The sequence below is a fragment of the Anguilla rostrata genome, chromosome 14, assembly GCF_018555375.3.
Source record: "Anguilla rostrata isolate EN2019 chromosome 14, ASM1855537v3, whole genome shotgun sequence".
In the NCBI taxonomy this organism is placed as follows: Eukaryota; Metazoa; Chordata; class Actinopteri; order Anguilliformes; family Anguillidae; genus Anguilla; species Anguilla rostrata.
In genome coordinates, this window is record NC_057946.1 from 27973573 (window position 1) to 27999393 (window position 25821).

A 25821-nucleotide genomic window follows, 5' to 3' on the forward strand; every position below is an offset into this window, starting at 1 on the left:
CTGTGTGCTGTAGGAGGGCGTCAGGCACGTGTCTGGCCTGGCTGTGGCTGGTACATTAAAACCTTGTGCCCTCCCCAGGCCCTCTGGCTTACTGAGCCTTTATTGTGTTTCTCTTAATTACCCATGAAGCCACACTGAGTCAGGAAGTACAGCTTTTAGGCCACACGGTCACCAGATTCCTAGCAACATCACGTCACATGATGGACGATGCTCTCATCAGACATTAAGGAAATACTGTGTTATACGCGTGTGTGCGGGGGAAGGAGAGAGTGATTGGGAGTGTATATGCACAAGAGAGAGATACAGAAGGTTTGTTTGTACATGTGCATTACAGTGTGAGCGTGTTGGAGTCAGAGCATGCATATGGTTTGTGTGCATGTTAGACTGTGTGTGAGGAGATTTACTGTAGCAGTATTCTGGGTCGCTGTGTCCGGTCACATGCAGCTCCAGGACACCGTGAGCCAAAGCTTTCACTGTATCAGGCACCCGGACTCTACAACATGGAAGAGAGAGAGGAGAAATATGAGCTACTACCCAGAACCCCCCCCCTCCCCCTCCCCCATCCCCCCACGCCCCCAACCAACCCCAGATGTGCTGCGTTTCCTCTGGCCTTCAGTCTACCCTCCCCCCCACACACCATTAAACTACGACCTAATGAGAACAATCTGTGGATAAATAGTGAGAGAGAGAGAGAGAGGGTGATAGAAACAAAAAGTGAGAGAAGGGGGTGAAGGAAAGTGGAGAAAGAGAAGTAGGCAAAATATCCAGCGGGTAATGAACTTATCCCGGGGATTCATGCATTTATATATTTATTTATTTTAGTGGCCGGCAAAGCTTTCAAACAGCCAGCAGCTGTATGACGTTTCGCAAGGGGAGAACAGAGCTTTCGGAAACTTCCTTTCTTCTCCTCGTCTTCCTCGCTCCTGGCTGTGGGGAGACTTCTCTCTTTGTGAATCCGCAGGTCACCTGGACGGTGAGTACACAGCTTGAGCTACAGTATGAGCTGTTTCTGTGCTGAGGAGGGCTTTGTATCTGTGTGTGCGCACTACAGTGGCTGGATAGAATGGGTTTGGGTCTGTTGGACCTCCTGGCACCATCGGTTTGCTGGGTAAATGGTACAGAGGCACAATGCGTAGTTGCTTAGTAATACCCGACACTCTCAACAGCACACTTTTAACACGGTATTAACTGAACAGACTCCACACAGTGCTCTGTGCAGATCTGTACAGCAGGATGTTGGTCTCTAAAGAACGTTACTCCACATGCGCTTCTGTTGTGTGGGGTGGTGTGAGACCCGTTGGACTAAATAAAAAATACTTTTTTCTGGGAAAAAAGCTAACAGGCTAAAAGTGCACGGTTGTTCAGTTGATTTTTTTTTAAACAAATGTTTCCATTGTTTTAAAGTTGATTTTCCATCTTTACCGTATATGCAGCTGTGATGAAGTGCCAGGAAACAGAAGAGACACACAGAGTTTTCCAGATTCTTTGTTCATGTATTTGTCGCTGTAAATGATTATTATTGCTGTGGTGAAATATTATTATTGTTTTATTTTTATTATACCAGCTGTAATCTCTATTCATGTTCAAGTTGATTTCTGTTTGCTTTGGCAATACTTACAAATGTATGTCCAGCTAATAACACAACACTGAGAGAGGGAAAGGGGGAGAGACAGAGAGAGAGAGAGGGAAAGGGGAATGAGAAAGAGAGAGAGCAGAGAGAGAGAAAGAAAGAATGTGAGTACGTGGGAGTGCAGGAGTGCAGACTGTCATAGTACAGTCTGGCTAGCTGAAGTCTTTCTGCTGAGGAGCCCAGACAGGAAAAGCACTTATTTGTTTTTCCAACATGGATTCTTTGAGGCTACTTTGGCTAATTGAGAACACATGAATAGCAATGCTAATGCAGCAGAACGGGTGATAAAGATAACACACTGATAATTATACTTGGCTAATTAATTAGACTGCAAGGCTCAGGGGAGTTATAGAGCAAACAAAAAAACGTATTCTAAATCAGATGAACTGGAAATCATGAAGTTGTGAGTTGTGAATGATGTAATGATGTTGTGAAGTTATGATGTTGTGAGTTCTGCTATGCAATTCAGAACTTAGTTATGAAGTTGTGCTCTTCTGTAGTTAGTAATTAAGTTGTTACATTATGAAATTTTGTAGTTATTGGGTTCTGAAGGCTGTTATGAAGTTGTTCATTTAGTTATGAAGTTGTGAAGTTAGTTTTGAAGTTTAGGAAGTTCTTAAGTTCTGAACGTTAGATGCAAAGTTGTGAGGTTATTCATGAAGCAATGAAGTTACTATGCTAGTTATGAAGCTGTGAGGTTATTCATCAAGAGAGAGAGGACTGCTGAGTAGCTTATTCTGTTAAGGCCCTGTTGTGGGGCATCGATGGGCCCCTGTCTGATACTGAATCCGCACTGTGCCGGTGGTCAGTCACCAGGATGTCTCATCACGCAACGCTGATCCCCAGGAGCTCACAAGCCCATCTGTTCAGCTGCGCATGAAGCATCATCCTCCAGCTCATGTCTGTGTGAGCCTGAATTTATAAAACTGTAGGGTGATGAGAAGCAACAGCTGTCACCACATGCTCCAAAGCAGAGCGTATGCTCGTCTGCACCGTCCCGAATTTACAGCGGATGTTGTGGTGAGCACAGCGGTGTGAGCATGACTGGGCATTCCAATTGGGGAGAAAGGGATGGGAAAAGCAAATTTGAAAAGCTTCCCTCATTGTTTCTGATTGTGAAGGATCTGTTGCTTTTGCTCTTTATTTGAAAAGAAAGAGAGAGAGGAGAGAGGGGCTCTGTGCATATTTCGTAGGAACATTTAATTTATTGAAGGTTTAACTGGAGCAGGAGTGCAGAGCTTATTTTCCCACACGGAAGTCACTCAGTGAGAGCATTAGAGGCAGTGCATTGCGATTAAACTGCACTGGTCCGTGCACAGGAAGATGAAACTATGCTGTGCTGGTCTGTGTTGGCTTTTGATGTTCTGTTCTGTTCTTGTCTGTGCACAGAGATTTTCTAAAGTGGCACAGTTATATGCATGTAGAACGTTGCTGCATGTCGTCGATCAAACTGCAGTAGTACTTTCAGGATCAGATGACCACTGTTCCCATGCATGACCGGGATCACAATTCGCAGTTCACATATATGGCCAGACCTGCGCACAGCTGCATAAACACTGACCAGCCTTCACAAACAAACTCACATGTCCCCCATGCTAGCAGTCGGTCTGCCGTGAGCATCTGCTAACACAAGCTAACACTTTAAATCTGTCCAAACTGAACCCAGCACCAGCTACTGGCTCTCACCAGAAAACCCCGTCCTGAACATCAAACTGCCCCATATAGGGTCTACACTGCTTTTTGCATGAGGCCGTACAGCTGGAAACACAGAATAAACCATTCCTGTCTGGGAACCTTTCTGGCATGTTCTCCCTTTCCACAACACCACTGGGAACGTATCCTCAGAAGCCCCTCTGCACTAATGGAGATAAGCCATGTAAAATACACCTTCCCGCTGTACTTATTTGAATCATAAATAAGACAGAGAACAGACTGGGCTCTTTTACTTATGTCCTCCTTTTCTTTCCAAACTGCATGAGGCCACTGGGCAATGACAGGAGCCTCTGGGGTTTCCTAGCATCCACTGAAAGTGTACTTGGCCATGCTCCTTAATGAATATTCAAAAGATACTTACCTTCAGAATGTTCCAGCATCAACAGAAGGAAAACCGGGAACATCTGGTTAGTCTGTTACAGTGTCTGTTGTACTGCGCTAAGCCTGGACTGTAGAAGCTCATGTCCCCAGTCACAAGACCCTAGCTGATGTGATGACTGGATGTTCTTCCAGAGCAGATTACTGTTCCCTTGTATCTGGCATAAAGGCCTTAGAGACATGGGGATTAAGAGTGAGAAACACATAGCTCAGTCCTTCCCTCCCAAAGACTCAACCCCCCAAACCCAGCTCTAAACTCTACTTCATCCCACTAACCCCTACCCCCCAAAAAAACCTTGCTGTGATTTTTTCCCACAATTTCCCCAATAGATAAACCATGCTTTCACAGTCATGATTATTGTACTGAGTATATTTAATTTTATTAGATAATCCATTTAAATTTTCCTCAGCAGAAACTAAAATTCCTTTCTGTTTATATTGTATTCAGGATGTTTTTTGTAGTGACAAAATTGGACTGAAGCTGAATTAAGCCAAAAATTGGAACATTGAATTTCTCCATCCTTGAGGATTAAAATATTGGCTATTTTCATGGATGAGGTCAAACACTGATTTAATATTGAGATCTCAACATAGACACAATGCAGTGTTCTGTAAGGCCTGCAGGTAGGCATGCAGATACATATTGTTTACATATTGTAGTGTGTTGGCAAATGTGAAATGCATGTGTGTTTGTACATTATAAAGCTTCTCCATGTTCTCCTGCAGCACCATGATGTTCTCCTGGGTTGTCTGCCTGGCCTGCGCATCAGTGCTCTCACTGCAGGTCTGCTGGTGTGAGGCCACGCCCCTTCCCGTCTACATAGCCACAGAGAGCAGTGGAGACCAGGACCTGGACACATCAGTAGCCACGCCCTCCACTGCTCCCATCTACGTCCACATGACCCCGCTCCACACCACCCACGGGGTTCTGACCCACATCCCCGCCCACCCATCAGACAGCACAGTTGTGGAGCACTTCCTGCTGGGGCAGGTGCGGGGCTTCCTGCGCGAGAACCTGGTCATGGTGCTGCTGGTCTCCTCTCTGCTGACCGCCGGCGTTTTCCTGGTCTGCTGCGCTTCTGCCGTCAGACGCCAGCGCAAGTTTGCGGCCTACTACCCGTCCTCCTTCCCTGCCACGTGCTACGTGGACCAGCGCGATAAGGCAGGGGGAGAGCCTGCGTTCCGCCACGTGCCCAACAGGCCCCCCGACGCGCCAGCCGCAGAACCCCGTGACGCTGCCCACCAGCTTCAGCAGGACATCCTGAGTGCGGCCCGGAAACTGCGCCAAACTCCGACAAAAACCCCCGCGAGAGGGCAGGGCGGCAAGAGCGACAAACACAGCCCCCCTGAGGTACGACGAAGGCAACTGGACACCCCTCAAACAGAAGAAACCCCCACAGAGAAGGGGCAGGAAGTGACACCCACAGAGAAGGGGCAGGAAGTGACACCTACAGAGAAGGGGCAGGAAGTGACCCCCACAGAGAAGGGGCAAGAAGTGACACCTACAGAGAAGGGGCAGGGGGTGACACCCACAGAGAAGGGGCAGGAAGTGACACCTACAGAGAAGGGGCAGGAAGTGACACCCACAGAGAAGGGGCAGGAAGTGACACCCACAGAGATGGGACAGGAAGTGACCCCCACAGAAAAGGGGCAGGAAGTGACACCCACAGAGATGGGACAGGAAGTGACCCCCACAGAGAAGGGGCAGGAAGTGACCCCCACAGAGACAGAACAGGAAGTGACTCCTGCAGAGACAGAACAGGAAGTGATACCCACAGAGACAGGACAGGAAGTGACCCCCACAGAGATGGAACAGGAATTGACCCCCACAGAGACAAGTCAGGAAGTGAAGAAAACTGTGCTGGAAGCAGACCTCCCTCAGAGTGCAGTGTCAGAGTGGGGGTCTGGCACAAACAAGGACCCAGGGGCCCAACAGGAAATTGGGTCATCAACAGCTGAAACTCAGGAAGTAGCCGCTTCATCTGTGAAGCTGATCAGTGGGGAGACAACAGCATTTTAACAAGGGCTACCAAACTGCCAGAATTTCACCCTCAAAGCAGAGAGGGCAGGGCTGTTTCTGTCTACTTCCTGACCACATGACTATGCTTCTCTTCCATCATTCAGTATGTGTAAATTGAGAGTTCCACTGAAGGTGTGACCTGTTAGATTATGATTGCCTTACCAGTTAATGTGACTCTTTACCCTGACGGTCTTCAGAATGTTATATCTCATATGACGATGGAGTATCTTAGAACCCTGGAGAACATTACATTACATTACAGGCATTTGGTGGACGCTCTTATCCAGAGCGACGTACAACAAAGTGTATACCCATAACCAGGAAAACCCTAGAGAGAAGTACCGTTCCAAGTGCAGGGAACAACCACATAGTTTAACTTGGAGAAAAACAATAATCAGCAGACAATGTCAATTTTAGCTTGTTTAAATAAAACTCACATTAATCCTGTGATATAGGATTTTATGGTACTGCCAAACACTGGGGCATCCTGTTCATAGACTGAAGTGCTTTGCTGCGACTGTCCCTCATTGTCATCTCCACATGCTGATCCTAGATCTGTATCACCTTCTTCCTCCTTGCTAAAACTGACCATGTCCACTGATCCTGGATCAGCTGACTGGGGAATCCTATTAGAGAGACTTCTGTGCACTTGGTACTTATTAGCTGATGCATACGACTGTCCAGAGTTTCCTGTTGACCAGGATCGGTTTTGTATGTTTTTCACATAAATAATATGATAAATCCCCCTCCCTTCCAGATCACAGTAGGAAATGAACTGCTCTGGTCTTGTGTGGCCAGTGGGTGTATATTTTCTGTTCTCTTCCCATCCCCATTGAAGCTACAGGTATCTGACCCCTGACTGCCACCCGTTCCATTATTGGCCTAGGTATTTTCTGTTCTTCTTGATTGGCTGATGTGTTTCAAGTACTTGCAGCCTATCACAGACCAGCAGCCAGTATGAAGACCCACTTCCACCTCAGCTCAGGGCCATTTGGTCATCGTTGCCACGGTCCATGGATATGTGTAATGTGAGTTGCCAAGGTTATTGTTTGGCATTTTTTTAGGGGTGGGGTACCATTTTGTTTCATATTACGTTTTCACCTGTTTATGCTAGTTTAAGGGGTTAGGTTTAGATCATGTACTTTTTAATTTGTGGCAGATCAGTTAGCTTGGTTTTATTTGAAAATAGTTCTGGTTTGTTTGTTGTATTGGCCTGGGTCAATCACTCTGAAGTCTGTTGTGTTTTAATTTTTAAGCACCCTTCTGTAAATAAAACTCTCTTGTGCACTGCAAATTTAGCCTACCGAATCATTCAACAACTTTTCTGTTACTCCCCTTTACCCCTAGACCTTTATCCTAAGGGGTTTATATTTATAAACCAAGACTGTTCTCCAGATTGTTGTCCACTGCCATCATGATTATCGCTTTATTAATTTATTTGTTCCATATAAAAGTGAAAATCTTGGCTATTTGCTGCTCTGCTTATTGTCTAATCTATGAGCAGTAAGCCCTGGTCCAGGAGGGCCTCAGTGAATGGCAGGAAGGATCCATGGATTTATAAACCGCATGAATGCACTGATCCATCCTGCTTTGTGTCAATGTAAGTGTAGATATTAAAAGGTATAAATACGTACTCTACTGATGATCCCTGGTAATGGGAAATAACACACTTTTCTCTGCACCAGAATCACAATAAGCACACAAGTAGTCTGGTCATAATTTTATTATCTTTAAAAATAGCATTCAAATATTGTCCATCCAAATCACAAGCTGAAACATTGGGACGCAAACACAGGAAAGCCTGAACATTACACACTCTACTCTGCTCCCATATTGCAGGTGACAAAGGAATGTGATGAAGCATGGCTTTCATTAGCAGCCAGGCGGCGAGAGTGTTTAAACAGAGGTAGAAACTCTGGTCTCATACAACTCCTCTCTGGGCAGTATGCACACACCAATCACCTGAACGTACAAGCACACACTCTTCTGCATCCTTACTATAGAGCAAGGTCATGCTGCACAACTACCTCCCCAATCAAGTGCCCTCATATTGTATGTTAAGCCGACAGACAAAAGGGGTGGAGCTTCAGTGCTCTCTCATTGTGCGTTAAGCTGACAGGCCAACAGGGAGGAGCTTCATTTCCCTCTGGCTAAAGAGGTGGAGCTTCAGTGCTCTCTCATTGTGCGTTAAGCTGACGAGTTAAAGGGGTGGAGCTTCAGTTCCCTCTCACTGGGCATTAAGCTGACGAGTTAAAGGGGTGGAGCTTCAGTTCCCTCATTGTGCGTTAAGTTGACGAGTTAAAGGGGTGGAGCTTCAGTGCCTTCTCATTGTGCGCTAAGTTGACGAGTTAAAGGGGTGGAGCTTCAGTGCCCTCATTAGGCATTAAGCTGACAGGCTGGCATGAAAGGGTGGGGGATCGGTGCTCTTGGCCTCTATTGGAGGACGCGGGAGTGGAGGGGCTGTGGAAGACTGCCCACTGCATCAGGGGGGTCTCATTTGGCGGCTTTGACTGCAGACTCCTCCCTCGCCTGCTGCTTCATCTTGTAGTCCGCCAACGCTGCCTTTATCGCGTCTTCCGCCAACACTGAGAAACAAAGAGTAACGCTCAGAAATGCCCCCGACACAGAGGAAGAGAGAAAACACTGAAAAACTGCAGAATCAGAGCAACCCCAAAAATAACTAAATTAAAACAAACGAATACTACCAAACAACACACAACAGAAATTAAGTTTTAGGTAAAGACAGTAATGAAAGCACTCAGGAATAATTAAAAATGTAGGTGATGACAATAATTAATGCACTCTGCAGTAATTAAATGTGTAGGACATCTTCTTACTTGAGCAGTGGAGTTTGACTGGGGGCAGGCTGAGTTCTTTGGCGATCTGTGTATTCTTAATTTTGAGAGCTTCATCAATCTATAGGAGAAGGGAGAAAGAGAATCATATAAAAATGTGCATTGTGCAAAAGCATTTGCCATGTAAAAGGGCTGCTTAGCATGTAAAATCTGTGCATCTTACCGACATGCCCTTCACCCATTCTGTGGCCAGGGAGCTGGAGGCAATGGCTGAACCACAGCCAAATGTCTTGAAACGGGCGTCCACAATCTTACCCTGCCCGTCCACCACCACCTGCCAATCACACACAACCATTAAACAATCTGACCCCACCCCTCCACCTGCCAATCAGACACAACCTTTGCACAATTTTACCTCCTTGCTTCTGTAACAAACGCTGACTGTATTATGCAATGATAGCCTTAAAAAGAGCCAGACCCAGGTCACAATGTAAATGATATGCTAATGAATCGTGCCCAAAGTCCCGCCTCTCAGACCGTACCTGCAGCTTCATTACGTCTCCGCAGGCAGGTGCGCCCACCAAACCAGTCCCCACATTCACGTCATTCTTGTCCAGGGATCCCACATTCCTGGGGTTCTCGTAGTGGTCCACCACCTTCCAGAAAAAAGGTGTTCTGTTACTATCGTTGATTGATTGATTGATTGACTGAATTAATTCGACAGTTTAAAATATGTATAATACTGTGCTGCTGTCATTGCATACATTTCAAAGCACTGAGGAGTAAAAACACACAAAAAAGGACACTCCTTTCCGTTGTGGTCCTCCATTGCGGTTACTGTAATGCGCTTGTCCGCCTGTGCCCTCGTGCTGACCCTAGCTGAGGCCCCGCCCATTTCCCCTCCAGTTACACAAGAAGCGCATTGATATGATGCAACATGCTAAATAAATTAAATCTGCATAGCTCTGTGCCTGTTCTCATTCTGTCGAGTCACTGTGAGCTCAGGCGTTCTACACAGGAAAGCCTAGGCTCCATTACCCAACCACCGTAATCAGATCAACTGTACTGCATGAGCACCAAACAGAAAATCACCACACACACACACCCCAAACACACAATGGCCACAGAACATCCAGTGTTTTTTTTTTTTTTTTGGTCAGTACCCAAATATCTACCCAGTGCAGAGTTGGGCTCTTCTGACTGTATGTACACCCAATTTCACATTAGGTGTACCACCTCAAGCCCTCCCCCCCCAAAAAATAAAAAAACACTTGTGAAACACAGCATGCTTATGTCCTCAACTTTCACTCAAATAAACCCCAAATAACATGACAGCGGACACATCAACCAGAGGGGCCGGCAGGACTGAAGACAGTCCGTTCACTAAATCCTTGACACTGAGCCAGTTTGACCAGCTCAGGTGTACTGGGCAGGTTTGGTGTCAATTAAATCTCACAGGTAAAGCCAGGACAATGAACTTCCACACCCTGGCTCAGGTAACAGGAGGAGGGTAGGTCAGGAATATCGTATAGCACTACCCATTTACACTTAAGTGCTTAACAGTACAGAATCTACAGTCAGGTTTTTTTTCTCTCCAGTCAAACTGCAACCTCCAGTTTTGTTTTGTTGTTTTTTTTTTAAGCAATTTTGGAATTAATTTAAGGCGCACATTGCCCATTCGCCTCAGAACTTCCATCCGCCCAGTAGCCAAATATAAAATAGTTATGCATCGCATTTTCACTAAAGTGACGCAACATTGGGACCGGGCTAATGCCGTTAAACTTAAGATGCCACTTGCCGATACCTGCGTGGATTAGTGATATTAATGATCTTTAGCTAATTAGCCAAACATTTTAAATGATCTGAAGTTATATGCATATCCAAGAACGAGATTAACTGATTAGCCCATATGCACGGTTTTGTACTGTAACGTAGGCTACAATAAAACAGGATCGTTAACTAAGCACTTGTACATCGCAAGCTGCGCACTTGCAACATTTCATCAACGTCCACAACACAGCACCTAAACCATCTTATTCCGCCGTGACAGTCTTAATTATAGGCCTGCAAATCAACTATCCATTTAGCAAACTACACAACTGGATGCCGGCTTTCCACACTCACTTATGGCTAGCCTAACACGATTTGTAAACGTTCATACAGCGCTCTCCGTTTACAGTAGACTATAGGGCTCTGAAATGTTTTCGGCCCCGGCAAGACCGGTAAATTTAGTAAGATTTTACATGCAATTATATAGCACATCAACTGACAACTGTTAGCCCAAGTAATCAACATCAATAAGGTTGTAAATACAATGGAAGTCACCGGACCTAGCACAAGACCACGTGCTGGAAGTAAATGCTTCTGCGTTTCACCATTCAATCCATCAATTTTGCCAGTATCTCGGATGGAACAAACCCAGAAACATTGCGGTCAATTCAGGACCATAGCTGTCTATTCATCGCATAGTGAAGTACACTGCCGCGAACATCACAAAAAATTACTACTGTAAAGGTCTAGAAGTTAAACAATTCTTTGTTTTACCTTTTGATGGTAAGCACCCGTGAACCGTATTTCCGGAACGGACAACGTCCTGTTTAGGAAAAGCAGAGGCGAAACAGACTTTGCTATTCTAAACGCCATGTTCACAGACTGTGTCGCAGTTGCCAGCATACAGCGTATAGAAAACTGGAGAGGGTGGGAGGGGCCACGGGAAATAGCCTCTACTGCGCATGCTGTGTGGTGTTAGTAAACATTTTTGTAGGCGGAGTCATCAGTTGGCCTGATGACTCCACCTACAAGTCATCAGCACTGCTAAAGTAGCAGTGGTAGCAAAAGGAAGATTTGAGCGCGAAAATTTCATCATTAGCTTGCTAACTCATAGAAAACAATATTATTGATCCTCAGGATACCTTGTGAAATTATTTTAATGGTTTGTCAACACAATACAAATTAAATAACAATAACAAGGATCCATTGTTCAATACTTTATAACATTACTGAGGTAGCTATCTACCTTTAACTTAGCGAGGGCAAATGCTGCTTTCAACTGTTGTTGGATTTAAGATCTACATGACTTCCCCACCAGGAAGGTCCACATGAAAACCTTATTATGTCGGATGATCAATTTGGGGATTCTAGATGCAACATGAATTAATGGAGTTGTGGTGTATTCCCAACTCGAAGAAAACTACGACTCCTAAAAGCTGATCACTTGAAAGCTGAGTTAGTTTAGGCTTAGTTAAATTTATGCTCGTTCATGCAGGAAAGTGGAAACACATGATACACTTCATGGCCAATAATGAGTGGACACCCATACATCACACCCATACAAGCTTGTTGAACATCTCATTCCAAAGCTATGGGCATTAATGTGGAGTTGCTGCTTTAACAGCCTCCACTATAATGGGAATGCTTTCCACTATATATTGGAACATAGCTGCAGGGATTTGGTTCCATTCAGCCACAAGAGCATTAGTGAGGTTGGGCACTGATGTTGGGCATAACGCCTGGCTCGCAGTCGGCATTCCAGTTCATCTCAAAGGTGTTTGATGGGGTAGTGAGCAGTGCTCTGTGCAGGCCAGTCAACGTCTTCCCCACCAAACCATTTCTTTATGGACCTTGCTTTGTGCCTGTCATAGTGATACAGAAAAGAGCCTTCCCCAGACTGTTGCCACAAAGATGGAAGCACACAATTCTCTAGAATGTCATTGTAAGCTGTAGCATTAAGATTTGCCTTCACTGGAACTGAGGGACCTAGACCAAACCATGACCATTATTCCTATAAACAGCCCCAGGCCATTACTCCTTCTCGACCAGACTTTACAGTTGGCACTATTCGGGCCAGTACAGCCGGCACTATGCATTCCGCCAAACCCAGATTTGTTCATCAGACTGCCAGATAGTGAAGCGTGTCATCACTGCTGAGAGCATGATTCCACTGCTCCAGCAGTGTGTGCTTTATACCACTCCAGCCGACGCTTGGCATTGCACATGGTGATCTTAGGCTTGTGTACAACTGCCTGACCATGGAAACCCATTTCATCAAGCTCTTAATTAACAGTTCTTGCACTGCACAAGGAAGCTTGGTGCCTAACCAAGAGCAAGACAGAGACAAGATAGAGAGCGATGAGAGCAATAAACAAAATTGCTTCTCTTAAACACCAACTAATCTCTCAAGTGCTGAAAAAAGTTACAATAAAGCATAACTCTACAGTAATATCATCAGAGAGTGCATTTTTGAGACTGTATTATGAAATGTATTTTGATGAAAATCAGAAAATCTTTCCAACTACCTAAGTTCTTTCCTTTTCCCCTTATCCTCCTTCCTTTCTTTAAAACAGCTCCAACATCAAAAATGGAAGATTAATTTTTAAAACTCAAATGTTGATGTCACAGGTTAAGGATACAGCAAAACAACATGTCCCTAAATAAAACATAATACACTGAACTAATAGCCTATAGCTGAATGGAATGAGTTGAGTAAGAAGAGGAAACCAGCATCGCAGCAAAAGAGAAGAACTCTTGCCCCATCTAGTGCACAATTCTGGTCCTGGAGGGTTGGTCTGTGTCTGGTTTCTGTTCCAACCAATTACCTTAGATTTAGTTTTCTGACAGCTCTATAAACTGTGCTGGTTAACGATTGTATTTGAGTAAAATCTTTAGGAGACACTTGCAGTCTGCGGCTGTTGCTGGTGCTTATACAAATGTCAGATCGAGATCATATAATTAATATTTGCCAGAAAATCCTGACTTAACTAATTATCCTTAACAAAAAAAGGGGAAATAATAAATTGAAACCTGGGACTGAAGTAAAATTAAGAAACAGAAGACTCCAGAACAAAGCAGGACTGATAGCTTACATGCTTTCATCATTCATGTTAATTGAAGCAGTTAACAGTGGGCAAACAGTCTAAGGGAAAAGTGGGGTGTTCCTACACTACTCCTGTGTTCTTGCTTGTGCAGCATTTGTGAGTAATGTCCTGAATGGAGGGGAGAGACACTCTAATGATTTTTTCAGCCGTCTTCACAATCTGCAGCAGGGTCGTGCAGTCTGAGACATTGCAATTCCCATGCCAGGCAGTGATAATGCTAGTCAGGACGCTCTCAATGGTATCTCTATAGAACGGGGTGAGGGGGAGGGGGGAGGCCTGCTTTCTTCATTCTTCATAGAAAGTGGAGATGCTGTTTTGCTTTCCTGGTTTGAGAGGTAGTGTTAAGGGTTCAGTTGAGGTCATCTGCAATGTACACACCAAGGAACTTGGTGCTGCTGACCGACTCCATGGTGGGCCCGCGGCAGATGGGTTCCCCCTCTGAGTCCGGTTCTGCTCAAGGTTTCTTCCTGCTATCAGTCAGGGAGTTTGTGCCAGTTTCCTAGGCTTACTCTTTGGGGGCTGGTTCTCTGTAAAGAAGCTTTGTGACAAAGCTCCTTTGTTAAAAGCGCTATACAAATAAAAATTGATTGATTGATGAGCAGGGGGGAGTGGACAGCACTGGCCTACCTAAAATCAACAATCGATGGGCGATATGCAAAAATGTATGGGTGATAGGGGTCTATTGAGGTGGGGAGCTCAGATTTCAGGTGGCTCAAGGCTAGCCTCTTGAAGCACTAAAGTCCCTGCAATGTTGAGGTAGCTTTCTCTGGTCACGTTCTCTGGGTGTTTCAAAAACCAGTTTAGCCCGTTTGAGCAGTTGTCTGTACGGTGGCATTAGCATGATCAGAGTAACCTAGGGCAGGGCAGGGGGTGGCTCTGTAAGCATCATGGAAGTTACATGTAAGTATTCTCTCCTCTGTGTATGAATTTAACATGTAGGTAAAATTTTTGGAGAACTGATTTTATATTTGCATGATTAAAATCCCCAGCGACAATGAAAAAGCCTTCGGTGTGCATTCTGTAGTTCACTAATGACTCTGTATAGTAAGAAGGCCTCCTTAGCACTAGCACTGGGAGGAATGTACACCACTACAATGACAATGTTTGTGAATTCTCTTGGTAAATAGTGGGGCCAACATTTGACTATCATAAACTCCACAAGCTATAAGTAATGTTCCAACTCTTATCGCAGGACAATTCTTTGTTGATACAAACACACAAACCACCTACACAGGTCTTGCCAGACAAAGAGGCGTCTCTGTCCACATGGAAGGGGGTCAATCCACTCCTTTGAATGGCTGTGTTGGGGTGTGGTTAGAAAACCACGTAAAAATAAAAACACAGCAGCCTCTTTTTTCATGTCACACATGTCTGATGTAATCTGAGGTAACCTAGTGTATTGTGCAGGGACCTCCACATTGGGGGGGATGAATAGATGGGATCGCTGGCTTGCGGGGTTAGCCTTTAGCCTAGCCCAGATCCTCGCCTGTTTCCCCCACTTCCATCTCTCTTGTACTGCCTGTGGCACCTCTTCACTCAGGCATCATGGATACTGGGTCAGGTTGAGACAGGCTAAGGCTGGATAGCATTTTTTATTTTCTTCTGGGAATGTTTGTGGGTTTGATGAGCTTCTTTTCCTGATTTCCAGCAGGGTCTGGTGGTCTTGACTGTGTGTACAGGTGTACTGATCACACTTATGTCTAAAAAAAACTTGGATGAGAAACATTTAAAGCACCTTTTTTGTGGACCTGAGGTGACCGCTGACCTAGAGCAGTGGTTCCCAACCTCGGTCCTGGGACCCCACTGTGTATGGGACTTATTCTTCTATAAGTTTAGCTTTTGAGTTTGCAGAAGAAAATCAGACTGTACCTTGACTAACTCTAACACTACTCCTCCACAGGGTTACTCCCAGTCTTGGATAGCTGTCTTATAGCATTTGTATCTTTGTACAGTATCTTGATCTTCTAGCACTTGAGTGTTGCACTTCTACAATCAACTTGATGTTGTAGCTCTTTTTTGTCATATCTCTTGTAATCATACCTGGCTACTAGTTTGACTTGCCACAACTTTACTGACTTAGCCTATGCTCCCTGCATGAAATAGACTTGATATTCATGGTTACGGATAACTGATACTTAATGAGAACCTGTGTCCTGCAGTTGTTCAAATGGTCTTTGATATGCACGTATTGTAAAATTGTTTTGGGTAAAAGCATTTGCCTACTAAAATGTAATGTAAAAATTAAATCAAAGCCTTCTCTGATGAAAAGAAAAAAGCTGCGCACTATTGGTTTCTGGGTTTTTTGTGAGTCCTATGCTCTGTCTGTACTCAAATGTATGGGGACCAGGAGCAGGCATCAATTGTAAAGCGCTTTGGATAAAAGCGCTATATAAATGCAGTCCATTTAACATCAATTTACAGACAGTTTATTGAGTTGGCTGAGGACAATAATTTAGGTCCATATGAGGAATAATATCAGAGTTTGGCAGGAATAGTCATTTAGACCTATGGAAAGTGTATCCCATCTAATGCACTGTCCCATATTACCAAATGTTTTTTTTAAAACCGGTCTAGAGTCAGTGTACACAAAACACTATGTCACCTTGGAAAATGGTATTTTCCTTTGTAGGTGGTAGGGAAACATCTTGAGAGCTGAGACATCCCTGTCCATGGCCAGAGCTGTCAAGCTGATCTGCAATGTCTCTCTGGCGAAACTTCGCTGAATCGGTCAATGACGATCTGCATGGCGACCTCATCCGCTTGTTCCTAGATCCCTGCGACTCATAAATTCCACCGTATCTTGTACAAATCCAGTTCATCGAAACTGTCACGAAGCACCGTGTCTTTTTTTCTCAAGGTTCACGACTTTACTTTAGAAGGAATCGACTTTACCAGTCACTTCATATCGAAGATTTCTTGTCATAGCGTCTACTGTCTATGCGGTTTGTTCATAAATTACACCAGCTTAGCAAAATAGTAGATTTGACGGAGACATATGGATCTGGTTCGCAAACTGCGTAGGGTTCTAATAGGCTAAAAACTAGCACAGCGACGCTGTGTGGTAATGTTCACTTTCCACGGTCATAGCAGTTCACAGTGGATTCGGGGGTTCCACTTCGTTTATAATCGTGCATCATATCACTAAATTGTACTTTTGTTGTACGGTAGCGTTTACTGTTCCGTTTTCTGGTACTTACTACTGCGACACTACCTTACGCAACTGCCACCCGCCCGAGTTCATGGAGATAGCGCGGACATGTACGTCACTCTCTGTTGGCTTCCGGCTGGCTGCTATGCTGTTGCAATCGGATGAAAACCATGATGAAAACCCAGTAGTATCCGGAGAGACTTGGTTAGAAAAGTCTAGCTGTCGGTAAAAGGAACATAACATCTGTCCAAGTCTTGTTGGATGTTACTGTCAAGGTAGGTCTTACATTTTGCCTTTTATTTTAAAGATAATATTAGCTAGATATTGTGAAATTGCGATCCATTGTGTTCACAGTAAGCTAGCGAGCGATGGCTAGCAAACTGCTCAGGTATGTAGCACGCTATTTAGTTTGCTAACTGGCTTACTGACGATATAAGTCATACGCAGGTATTTTGCTCGTCGATCGGGACAAATGGAACAAGTAGCCAGCTACATCCGATGGCGACTAACTTACTGAGCTAAATTAGCTAATGTTACATGTCCATGTACCTTAGCTGACTAGCTAACATTTAACCCTTAAAGAGTAGGTTTTTTGGAATGATTTTCAAAATTCGAAATCCGTGTTCTAGAACTCCATTGCTTTAATTGCCAGTAGTGATTGTTACTTCAGCATGTTCAATCAAGAACATTATAATTATATGTGTGATATTTTAACATATCGTACTTTCGCTGTCCAGATCCATTACCGTACTACCCATTAGTTGTACTTATCTTGAGCTTTGCAGCGATTGCGTATCTGCAAGCTGGTTGTTCAGTTCTGTAATACGGTATTATGCTACAATCTGTTCGGCCAGTCAGCGACCGACATACGATGTAACTTAGCTCGCTAGCTCCTGTTACGTTATATTGGCTACCGTTTAGCTAATAGCTAATAGTGTTGTTCGCAATTGGTTTATGGAGTTTGTTTTCACAGTAGCCTGTTCATTGTATGTGGTATGTGGTGTAACTTGCACGTCCCTAGCACACTGCGCCCTAAAATATGTATGGGACGGGTTCCCTTCTCCCTAATCCTAAACGATGTATCTTAATCATACTTGCCGACCATGGGGCCTTCCAAACCGGGGAGGGGGGAGGGGGAAGGGGGTCATACCCCCGAAGTTTCGGCGACTTCCTTTCTTGCATTCTGATGATTTTAAGTATTGACATCACAAAATATTAATCACCAAAATCACCAAAAAGTTTAAACCAAAATCCAGTTTAAGAATGGTCTTTCAAATTTTACAATCCAACTTAATATACAGTTAAAATACAGTGAATTGTGCAGTGGTCTTGGTGAGTACTCTGTTGTCATTGGCTGTAAGGTGTGCGATAAAAAACTTGTAACAGCACACATGGCAAGTAGTTCAGGTCAAATGGTCTGATCACCTTTCTATATTACTACGCTGCTTACATTATTATAGCTATCTGGCGATAGTTTCTGTCCAGTTTGGTTATACTGTATGTGCCATATTTTTTATTAAATTTAGCAAGTGTACTTTAGTCACCCAAGATCAAATTGAATTTTAATACGAAGTTAGCACAATGTGTGCTTGCTGCTTGACTTGAATGAGTGTGTTGCTAGGACATATCCAGAGTTTGGACTATTTTCTGAAATCATGAGATATGCTAATGTTTCCATAGCATTGTAGCCGTCAGACATTCGGGACAGGAGCTCTCTTCATGTATGTGTAACCTTGGAGACGACACTGTGTAGCTGTATAGTTGTCCAGGTGGAAATGGTGGAATTTTTGAGCCATGGGGCTTAAATGCCTCACAGATGGGTTATGATGACCAAAAAGAAAAAAAAAGTGAAAATTTGTCATAAAATTGGATAACTTCAGGAGAATTGGGAGGGTTGGGAAGTATCATCTTATTACTCTAAAGATGTAAAAACTTGCTTGCTGGTTAAACATACAACCAACTGTTTTCATGGATTGACTGTCAGTTAAGGAGTCACTAGTTTATCACTGGCTGATACGCAGCTCTTGGGTATATGAAGCACGCGCGGGTTATGGTGCTGGGGTGTACCGTGTGTGCAAGAGCCGTTTGCTAATCTACGGTTTTTTCCTGCGCAGGGGAGAACTCTTGCCCTCAGCCCGCGCGTAGTGGTTGGAAATGGCCAACGCGGCCCCCCCAGCCTCCAGCCCAGCCCCGGCCGACACCGCCGGCCCCGGCGTCGGCAGCACGACCGCGGGCGAGGGAGGCAGCCAGGACAGCACCTTCGAGTGCAACATCTGCCTGGACACCGCCAAGGACGCGGTCATCAGCCTGTGCGGTCATCTCTTCTGGTATGCTCGAGCTCCCGCATACACCAGCGCGAGCGCAACTTGCAACTTATTGTACGGCTATGAAGAAGTGGTGCGATGCTTTTTAGTTTTTCACCTAATATATAATCTGGGAGAAAGGCGCATATTACAGGAAGTCATAATTTTGTTTTTTTTGATGAGCACATGCCACTATCCATGGCAGCTTTAGGCATTTTAACAGCTGGGTCTATACTGTTTACATGTTACACATTTTAACAGCTTGGTCAATACCATTTACATATTACACATTTTTTACTGCTGGATCTATACCATTTGTATATTACACATTTTAACAGCTGGATCTATGCCATTTGTATATTACACATTTTAACAGCTGGATCTATACCGTTTATATATTACGCATTTTAACTGCTGGACCTATACCATTTACACATTACACATTTTAACAGCTGGATCTATACCATTTACACATTACACATTTTAACAGCTGGATCTATACCATTTGTATATTACACATTTTAACAGCTGGGCCTGTAGTGAAGCTGCTGAGCCTTGTAATCAAACCTGCTCCCATTGCCGGAACCCCACCAGGCACAATCTATATATATCACAGGACACACAGATACTTACAGCACTGAGCTCTGTCATGGCTGGGGCTCATTTGTATTGTGTGGAGATTCCCTTTGCAGTAAACGCTATTAAAAGTTCCTAATTGTTCCACAGCTGGGGTAATGAGACCTCTCGCCCTTGCTGTTTGAACCTTTAATTGCTGAGGTTGTTTATTCAGCATGTGTTTTCAATGAAAAGTACATAAATGACGAGATGAAGCACTTGATAATGAGAGGTTCATTTGCTTTTTTTTTTTTTTTTAAACCTTTGACAAGATATGGCCCTGCATTCAAATCTGAAACTGACCTGTATTTGCTAGAACATTTTTGAAAAGTTAGCTTTTTTTGCTAGAAGCATGCAGCCATTTTGGAACAAGCTAGGTTGTGAGGTCATGTGATGGATTTGTCTCAGCTGCTCGAGCTACTGCTACTGCTCCTGACATTCAAGGAGCTTAATGGCATAGGTGGACAAAACGGAGCAGAAAACCTAAGGGGAGTCCTGTTGTATCGTATGAGCTGAGACAAACCATTAACATGACTTCATGACTTAGCTTGTTCCAAGATGGATGCGCACTAGTGGGGAAAAAAAGCTGATTTAGTTTATTTCTCTAGCAAATACGGGTCAGTTTCAGATTTGAATGCAGTGCTTCATCTGCCCTTTATAAATGTTCAGTATGGAAATTACTGTATACAAACCAACATGTACATCATGTTGCTTATCAACAAAAACAAATTTACTGGTATGGTCTGGTGGTGATTTTTCACACTGTTAGATACAATACATATACCACTCCGCCAGCTAATTCGGTATCATATCAGTTTCTTTTCTGCTCACGTACAGGGAAGATTCCCCACAGGTGATTACTAGATGCTGTGACCTCACCTGTAAGGGTGTCTGTGCCCTGCCCTGATTGAGCGTTCTGCGTGTAAAACACTAATTGCTTATTTCCCATCCTTTTTCCTCTCCTGCTCATGGTTTCCTGGACCCCCCTCCCCCCTCCAGCTGGCCCTGTTTGCACCAGGTGAGTCTCACCAATGTGTCATTTCATCACCCGGGCCCTGCCTCTGGGACTCCACCCACCTCCCCAAACCTCGGCCTGCCAGTCATGTCATGGCTGTTTTGAGAATGTCACTGACAGAGGTGGTAGCTTCCACCACTAAGATTGCTCAGGTAGCACTTTAGAGCATTGAAACAAACATTAGTAGATTGTATCACTTGTGTATATCTGCTTAAGATACAAATCACTGGATTACACAACTGTGGGGTGTGTGGTTTGTGGGTGGTTGATAGTTTGAGTGGTTTAAAGAGGTTTTGGTTGGTCAAAGCCTGACCGCGGTTGTGACTCTTGCAGTGGTTGGAGACGAGGCCGAACAGGCAGGTGTGTCCGGTGTGCAAAGCCGGGATCAGCAGAGACAAAGTCATCCCCCTCTATGGCAGGGGCAGCACTGGGCAGCAGGACCCACGGTGAGTGCGTGTGTGCGTGTGTGTGTGTGTGTGTGTGTGTGTGTGTCTGTCTGTGCACATGCACACGTGTGTGTGTGTGTCTGCGCGTGTGCTCGTGTGTCTGTCTGTGTGCGTGTGTCTGTGCGCGCACGTGTGTGTGTCTGTGCATGTGTCAGTTGGCCTCACGTTTGTTGTCTTTGGGCTGCAGGGAGAGAACACCCCCTCGACCCCAGGGCCAGAGGCCAGAGCCGGAAAACAGAGGGGTGAGTACTGCAGCTGTCTCGTGATTACACGACCTTTCCCACCTCCCGCGGACCTGCGACCTCGCCTAAAATTAGCCCCGGCCCAGTTTTGAGCACAGTAGACAGGCCAGTTTTGGGGTAAATGTCGAAGGACAGGGTGTGGTTTATACGCCTGTTAATCGGATCCTGAGCTGAACGCTTTTTCTGTGCCAGCGCGTATGGCTGTACAGTGCGACTCCTTGGAAGCAGCGTGCAACGCTGGCGCCGGTGTTGCGCTCGTGTGTCTGATGAAAGCGTTACGTGAGGCCACCGGCAGCGTAATTCATTAGGAGACGAGCCGCTCCCTCTGGACCTCGTTAGACGCCGTCCCCCGCGGGCCCGAGCCACAGCCCGCTGTAACTGACACTCTGTGTCTTTGATTGCATCAGATGTGCTTGTCGCTGTCTTTCTTTTTTTTCCGTCTCCGTCTCTGTCCTTCTCTCTCCCTCTCGACTATCGCCTGTCCATTTTTCTGTTTGTGTGATTCTCTCTGGGAAATATAGTGCAGACGAACGCTGAGTCTGTGGGCTGTGTTGGGTGTTTGTGTACCCAGTCCAAGGGATTACCACAGCAGAGCTCTCTTTGATTGTAGTCTGACTGTATCAGATTGCAGTTTGACTGTATCAGATTGTAGTTTGACTGTATCAGATTGTAGTTTGACTATCACATTGTAGTTTGACTCTTTCACATTGTAGTTTTACTGTATCACATTGTAGTTTGACTATCAGATTGCAGTTGGACTGTATCAGATTGTAGCCTGACTGTATCAGATTGTAGTTTTACTGTATCACATTGTTATTTGGCTGTATGAGAGCAGTTTGACTGTATCAGATTGTAGTCTGACTGTATCAGATTGTAGTCTGACTGTATCACATTGTAGTTTGACTATCACATTGTAGTTTGACTCTTTCACATTGTAGTTTGACTATCAGATTGCAGTTTGACTGTATCAGATTGTAGTCTGACTGTGTCAGATTGTAGTTTGACTATCACATTGTAGTTTGACTCTTTCACATTGTAGTTTGACTATCAGATTGCAGTTTGACTGTATCAGATTGTAGTCTGACTGTATCAGATTGTAGTCTGACTGTATCACATTGTAGTTTGACTATCACATTGTAGTTTGACTCTTTCACATTGTAGTTTGACTATCAGATTGCAGTTTGACTCTTTCACATTGTAGTTTGACTATCAGATTGTAGTCTGACTGTATCAGATTGTAGTCTGACTGTATCACATTGTTGTTTGGCTGTATCAGATTGTAGTTTGACTGTATGAGAGCAGTTTGACTGTATCCATGTTCAGTTTGTATTCGTGTTCAGTTTGGATGAAGCTTGCTTATAACCCTGCCGTTTCCCTTTTTTGTGCGTTTTAGGGGTTCCAGGGTTTGGGCTTCGGCGATGGAGGGTTCCAGATGTCATTTGGAATCGGGGCTTTTCCGTTTGGAATTTTCGCCACAGCGTTCAACATCAATGACGGGAGACCGCCGCCAGGTACAGCGCCCCAGGGAATTATGGGTTGTACTGGGACACAAAGCTGGCGAGCAGAGTGACTGTCTCCCACCGCGTCCCTGTACTGGAGCGGGCAGCCAGCCAATGCAAACTGAGAGCAAATGCACTAGGAACTCCCCCCTCTCGCTGCTTTGCAACTAAAATGGGAGGAGTGTCCTGCTGTGAAAAGGCAGGAATAACAATAATGTCTCTGGAGGTACTGCGGGTAAAGTATGAGTAACACACAAGCAATGTGTGAGTAATTTCATACCAGTGAGTAGCATACGAGTTAGTGTGTAAGTAACATGGACGGTGTGGGAGTAATGTGGACGTAGCACGTGTTTAAAGTGCATGCACGAGTAGCGTTCAGGTAGCATGCGAGTTGTGTCCGTAATATGCAAGTTACGTTTGGGTAGTGTAGCATATGAGTAAAATGTGAGTAGTGAGTAATGTGCAAGTACCGTGTAAGTACTGTGCATGTAGCATGAGTAATGTACGAGTCCCGTGTGAGTAATGCCGGCGTGTGTGTATGTATGTTCCTCTGCAGCTGTCCCCGGGACACCCCAGCACGTAGACGAGCAGTTCCTGTCCCGCCTCTTCCTGTTTGTGGCGCTGGTCATCATGTTCTGGTTGCTCATCGCCTAGACGACTAACGGAGCCGGGAACCAGGACACACGGACACGGACGCAAAAGAAGGAGCACCTTTCCTTTTCTCAGAAAGCGGAAAGGTGGAAGACGTATCATTTGCAGAGATTCAAGGAGCGGTCCTCGTTTCTGTCCCTTTCTGTTTTTTTTTGTTTTTGTTTTATCGGCTGATGCATGAAATGATGAAACGTGACTGCGACTACACCGTGATTTAAAAACGGCAACGAGCCGCCGCTCCCCCGGGGGTGCAGAAGGGCCCTTTGGAGCAGCGTATCCGCGCGGCACGGAGTCACCTCGCACGCGGAGTCAAAGCCCTGTTGTTTTTTTGTTCCTGTCGACGGTGCTTTTATTGGAAAGTGAAGCCGGTTTGTGAAACGGGATGTTGCTTTTGAGCCCTAATGGCTCCTAAATCAAACGCGTTTAATAAACACGGCCTCCTGCCGTCCCCTAAGAGGCGTCACATGGGGCCTCTGAGCCAGTCAGAGGCCAGCATACCGCGTGCTGAGAAACGCAGCTGTTCTCTCTCTCTGTCCCTTTTAGTCTGTCCCAGAGCTGGCCAGGATCAGAAACTTTCACCCTGTAGACCCCTGTAAAATTATTGCAGATTATGAAAAAGAAACATTAATTTCACCGATAATAATAATAAAATCTTGATTTATAATCTGTACATTTTATTCATGACATTTAGTTGAAATTTTTTCTGGAATCCATGTCTATTTTCAAATTGTAATGCCATCTAGAGTTGCTGTATTTCAGATGCATGTTTGACCCAGGTCTGGTTGAGTAACTAGTGCCGTTTTTCATCTTAAAGGGGGTTTGGACCTAATTTGATGACTGTAATCTCCGGGCACCATAAGGGTGTGTTCTTTCATGTTGGAAGGGGAATTCTGGTAACAAAAATTCTGTGATTACTTTATTTTAATCAAGGTCCACTCTAGAGTCCCCTGTTCTAACAGGTTTTAAGATTTTTGTCCTCAGGGTCCAGAGGACACACTGAGAATTTGGCTGTGTATAAATACTTAGCTTGGGATCACTACCAGACTTAGGTGAAATACGTATTTGTTTTGGATTCAAATACTTTTGTACGCTTTACTGATCTTGTCTGGTGTATTGGAACCAATTAAATACTCCCAGAAAGTGCAAACCCCCCCTTCTGGTCATATTGCCAGGCTCAATTACACCAGGCAAGATCAATAGAGCACAGAAAAGTATTTGAATCCAAAACAAATACGTATTTCACCCAGGTCTGATCACTACCCTTATTTGTTTTTATTGCCAGAGTTCTCCTTTATAATGAAAAGGTTATATCTCAAGCATCTTAAAAGTTCAGTTCTGGTTTTTTGAGAGATTTTTTATTTTTTCAATAAAAGCTGCAATGCAACAGGAGGGCCAGCAGTGGCCAGTGTTTCCCCCATGAGTAGAGCCCTGTAAAACCATAAGTACTGTGGGGAATAGACAGGCTGTATTGTATCTTATTTAATTATTATATAAACAATGCTCATTAATTTTCTTTATTTTATTTGCCAAGTTTTTTGTGATCAGATTAACAGTATTTCCTCCACTAATACCTATGCAATGTCTTTTTCCCCCTTCTCTCTAAACCTGTTTGTTCTTTGGATCATTGATAGTACTGTGCTGCACAATTAAAATGTTTTAATTTTAAAACTGCTAATTTCAGTGAAAGTGCGATCTTTGTAATTGGTGTAAATGAGGAGTACACAGGTATGAAGATGATAAACCAGAAGTGATTGTGTCCAAGTTCCAAGCAGATTGGTGACCTGTAGCTGCTCAATGGTGGTTGTGTGAGTGAACGATTCAGCTCCTGTACAAACAATTTTCACAACCTGATGACTAAAACGGCTTTCTACTTGACTTAGAAATAAATCTGCGTGGGGAGGTTGTATTTGGTTATCTTAGGAGCCATTTAATTAAACCTGTTATTGCTCTTTCAAGTGAATACATTTTCTTTGAATGTCTCTACGCTGCAGTCCTGTGGTTTTGTGACTCTCTTTCAGATGTGGGCTGTCGGCTTCGGTGTGCTCTCCCTGGAGCACCACAGCTACCACACACCCACAACACAACGCATTCATAATATATCACATGTCTGCGTTTTACAGTAGAGTAGGACCGTATGAATCAGCATTGTGAGTATGTAGGCCCCAGGTGGAATCATTTTCTCCAGCTGTATGACATTAAGTTGGTAATAAAGCAAATTCTAAAGCTAAAGTTTTCAGCAGGATAAAGCAGCACCGCCAAAACAGCCAGACACCTTTCTCATGAAAAAATGAGGCTGTAGGTACATGACCAGAGACAAGCAGCAGGCATGACTCCAAACATGTGACCTTTTTTTTTTTTGTATATTGGTGCCCAACGTGGGGCTGGACACGTCCAACTCCTATCCTAATTTGGAATGTCATACTATCCACAAGTGAAACATTTAACCAGCTACTGGACAGACCCTGCAGTCTGGAGTCGGCACAAAAAAGGCA

At 44.5% G+C, this 25821-nt stretch overlaps 3 protein-coding genes across 4 annotated transcripts; 2 read left to right on the forward strand and 1 right to left on the reverse strand.

Annotated features, from left to right (window-relative positions):
- Nucleotides 1-627: 627 nt before the first annotated feature.
- LOC135239895 (uncharacterized) lies at nt 628-7035 on the forward strand. Its single transcript, XM_064308898.1, has 2 exons — nt 628-973; nt 4448-7035. Exon 2 carries the CDS (start codon nt 4452-4454, stop codon nt 5739-5741), a length of 1290 nt encoding a protein of 429 aa, XP_064164968.1. The 5' UTR covers nt 628-973; nt 4448-4451; the 3' UTR covers nt 5742-7035.
- A 414-nt stretch (nt 7036-7449) lies between these two features.
- On the reverse strand, nt 7450-11237 carry LOC135239898 (iron-sulfur cluster assembly scaffold protein IscU-like). The gene is made up of 5 exons (XM_064308902.1): nt 11081-11237; nt 9079-9192; nt 8760-8870; nt 8579-8657; nt 7450-8326 (listed from the first exon to the last, which is right to left on the reverse strand). The coding sequence occupies exons 1-5, from the start codon at nt 11207-11209 to the stop codon at nt 8235-8237; spliced, it is 525 nt and encodes a 174-aa protein (XP_064164972.1). The 5' UTR covers nt 11210-11237; the 3' UTR covers nt 7450-8234.
- A 7475-nt stretch (nt 11238-18712) lies between these two features.
- On the forward strand, nt 18713-25312 carry rnf185 (ring finger protein 185). Of its 2 annotated transcripts, XM_064308900.1 has the most exons (6): nt 18713-18885; nt 20476-20494; nt 20825-20937; nt 21125-21179; nt 22573-22690; nt 23235-25312. In XM_064308900.1, the coding sequence occupies exons 1-6, from the start codon at nt 18713-18715 to the stop codon at nt 23330-23332; spliced, it is 576 nt and encodes a 191-aa protein (XP_064164970.1). In that variant the 3' UTR covers nt 23333-25312. The 2 variants fall into 2 exon arrangements, with proteins under 2 accessions (XP_064164970.1, XP_064164971.1); XM_064308901.1 differs by lacking the exon at nt 20476-20494 and having other exon boundaries at nt 18713-18896; nt 20817-20937.
- Nucleotides 25313-25821: the final 509 nt, after the last annotated feature.

Excerpts from the sequence above, each read along its gene's own strand:
- LOC135239895 (XM_064308898.1), top strand. The coding sequence starts at position 4,452 with ATGATGTTCTCCTGGGTTGTCTGCCTGGCCTGCGCATCAGTGCTCTCA.
- rnf185 (XM_064308901.1), top strand. The coding sequence starts at position 18,713 with ATGGCCAACGCGGCCCCCCCAGCCTCCAGCCCAGCCCCGGCCGACACC. Across the intron at positions 18,897-20,816 it reads TCTCTTCTGGTATGCTCGAG|TCTTGCAGTGGTTGGAGACG; the intron begins CTCCCGCATACA and ends CGCGGTTGTGAC. Across the intron at positions 21,180-22,572 it reads CAGAGCCGGAAAACAGAGGG|GGGTTCCAGGGTTTGGGCTT; the intron begins GTGAGTACTGCA and ends TGTGCGTTTTAG.
- LOC135239898 (XM_064308902.1), bottom strand. The coding sequence starts at position 11,209 with ATGCTGGCAACTGCGACACAGTCTGTGAACATGGCGTTTAGAATAGCA. Across the intron at positions 9,193-11,080 it reads CGGGTGCTTACCATCAAAAG|GTGGTGGACCACTACGAGAA; the intron begins GTAAAACAAAGA and ends TTTTTCTGGAAG. Across the intron at positions 8,327-8,578 it reads AGTCAAACTCCACTGCTCAA|TGTTGGCGGAAGACGCGATA; the intron begins GTAAGAAGATGT and ends TTTGTTTCTCAG.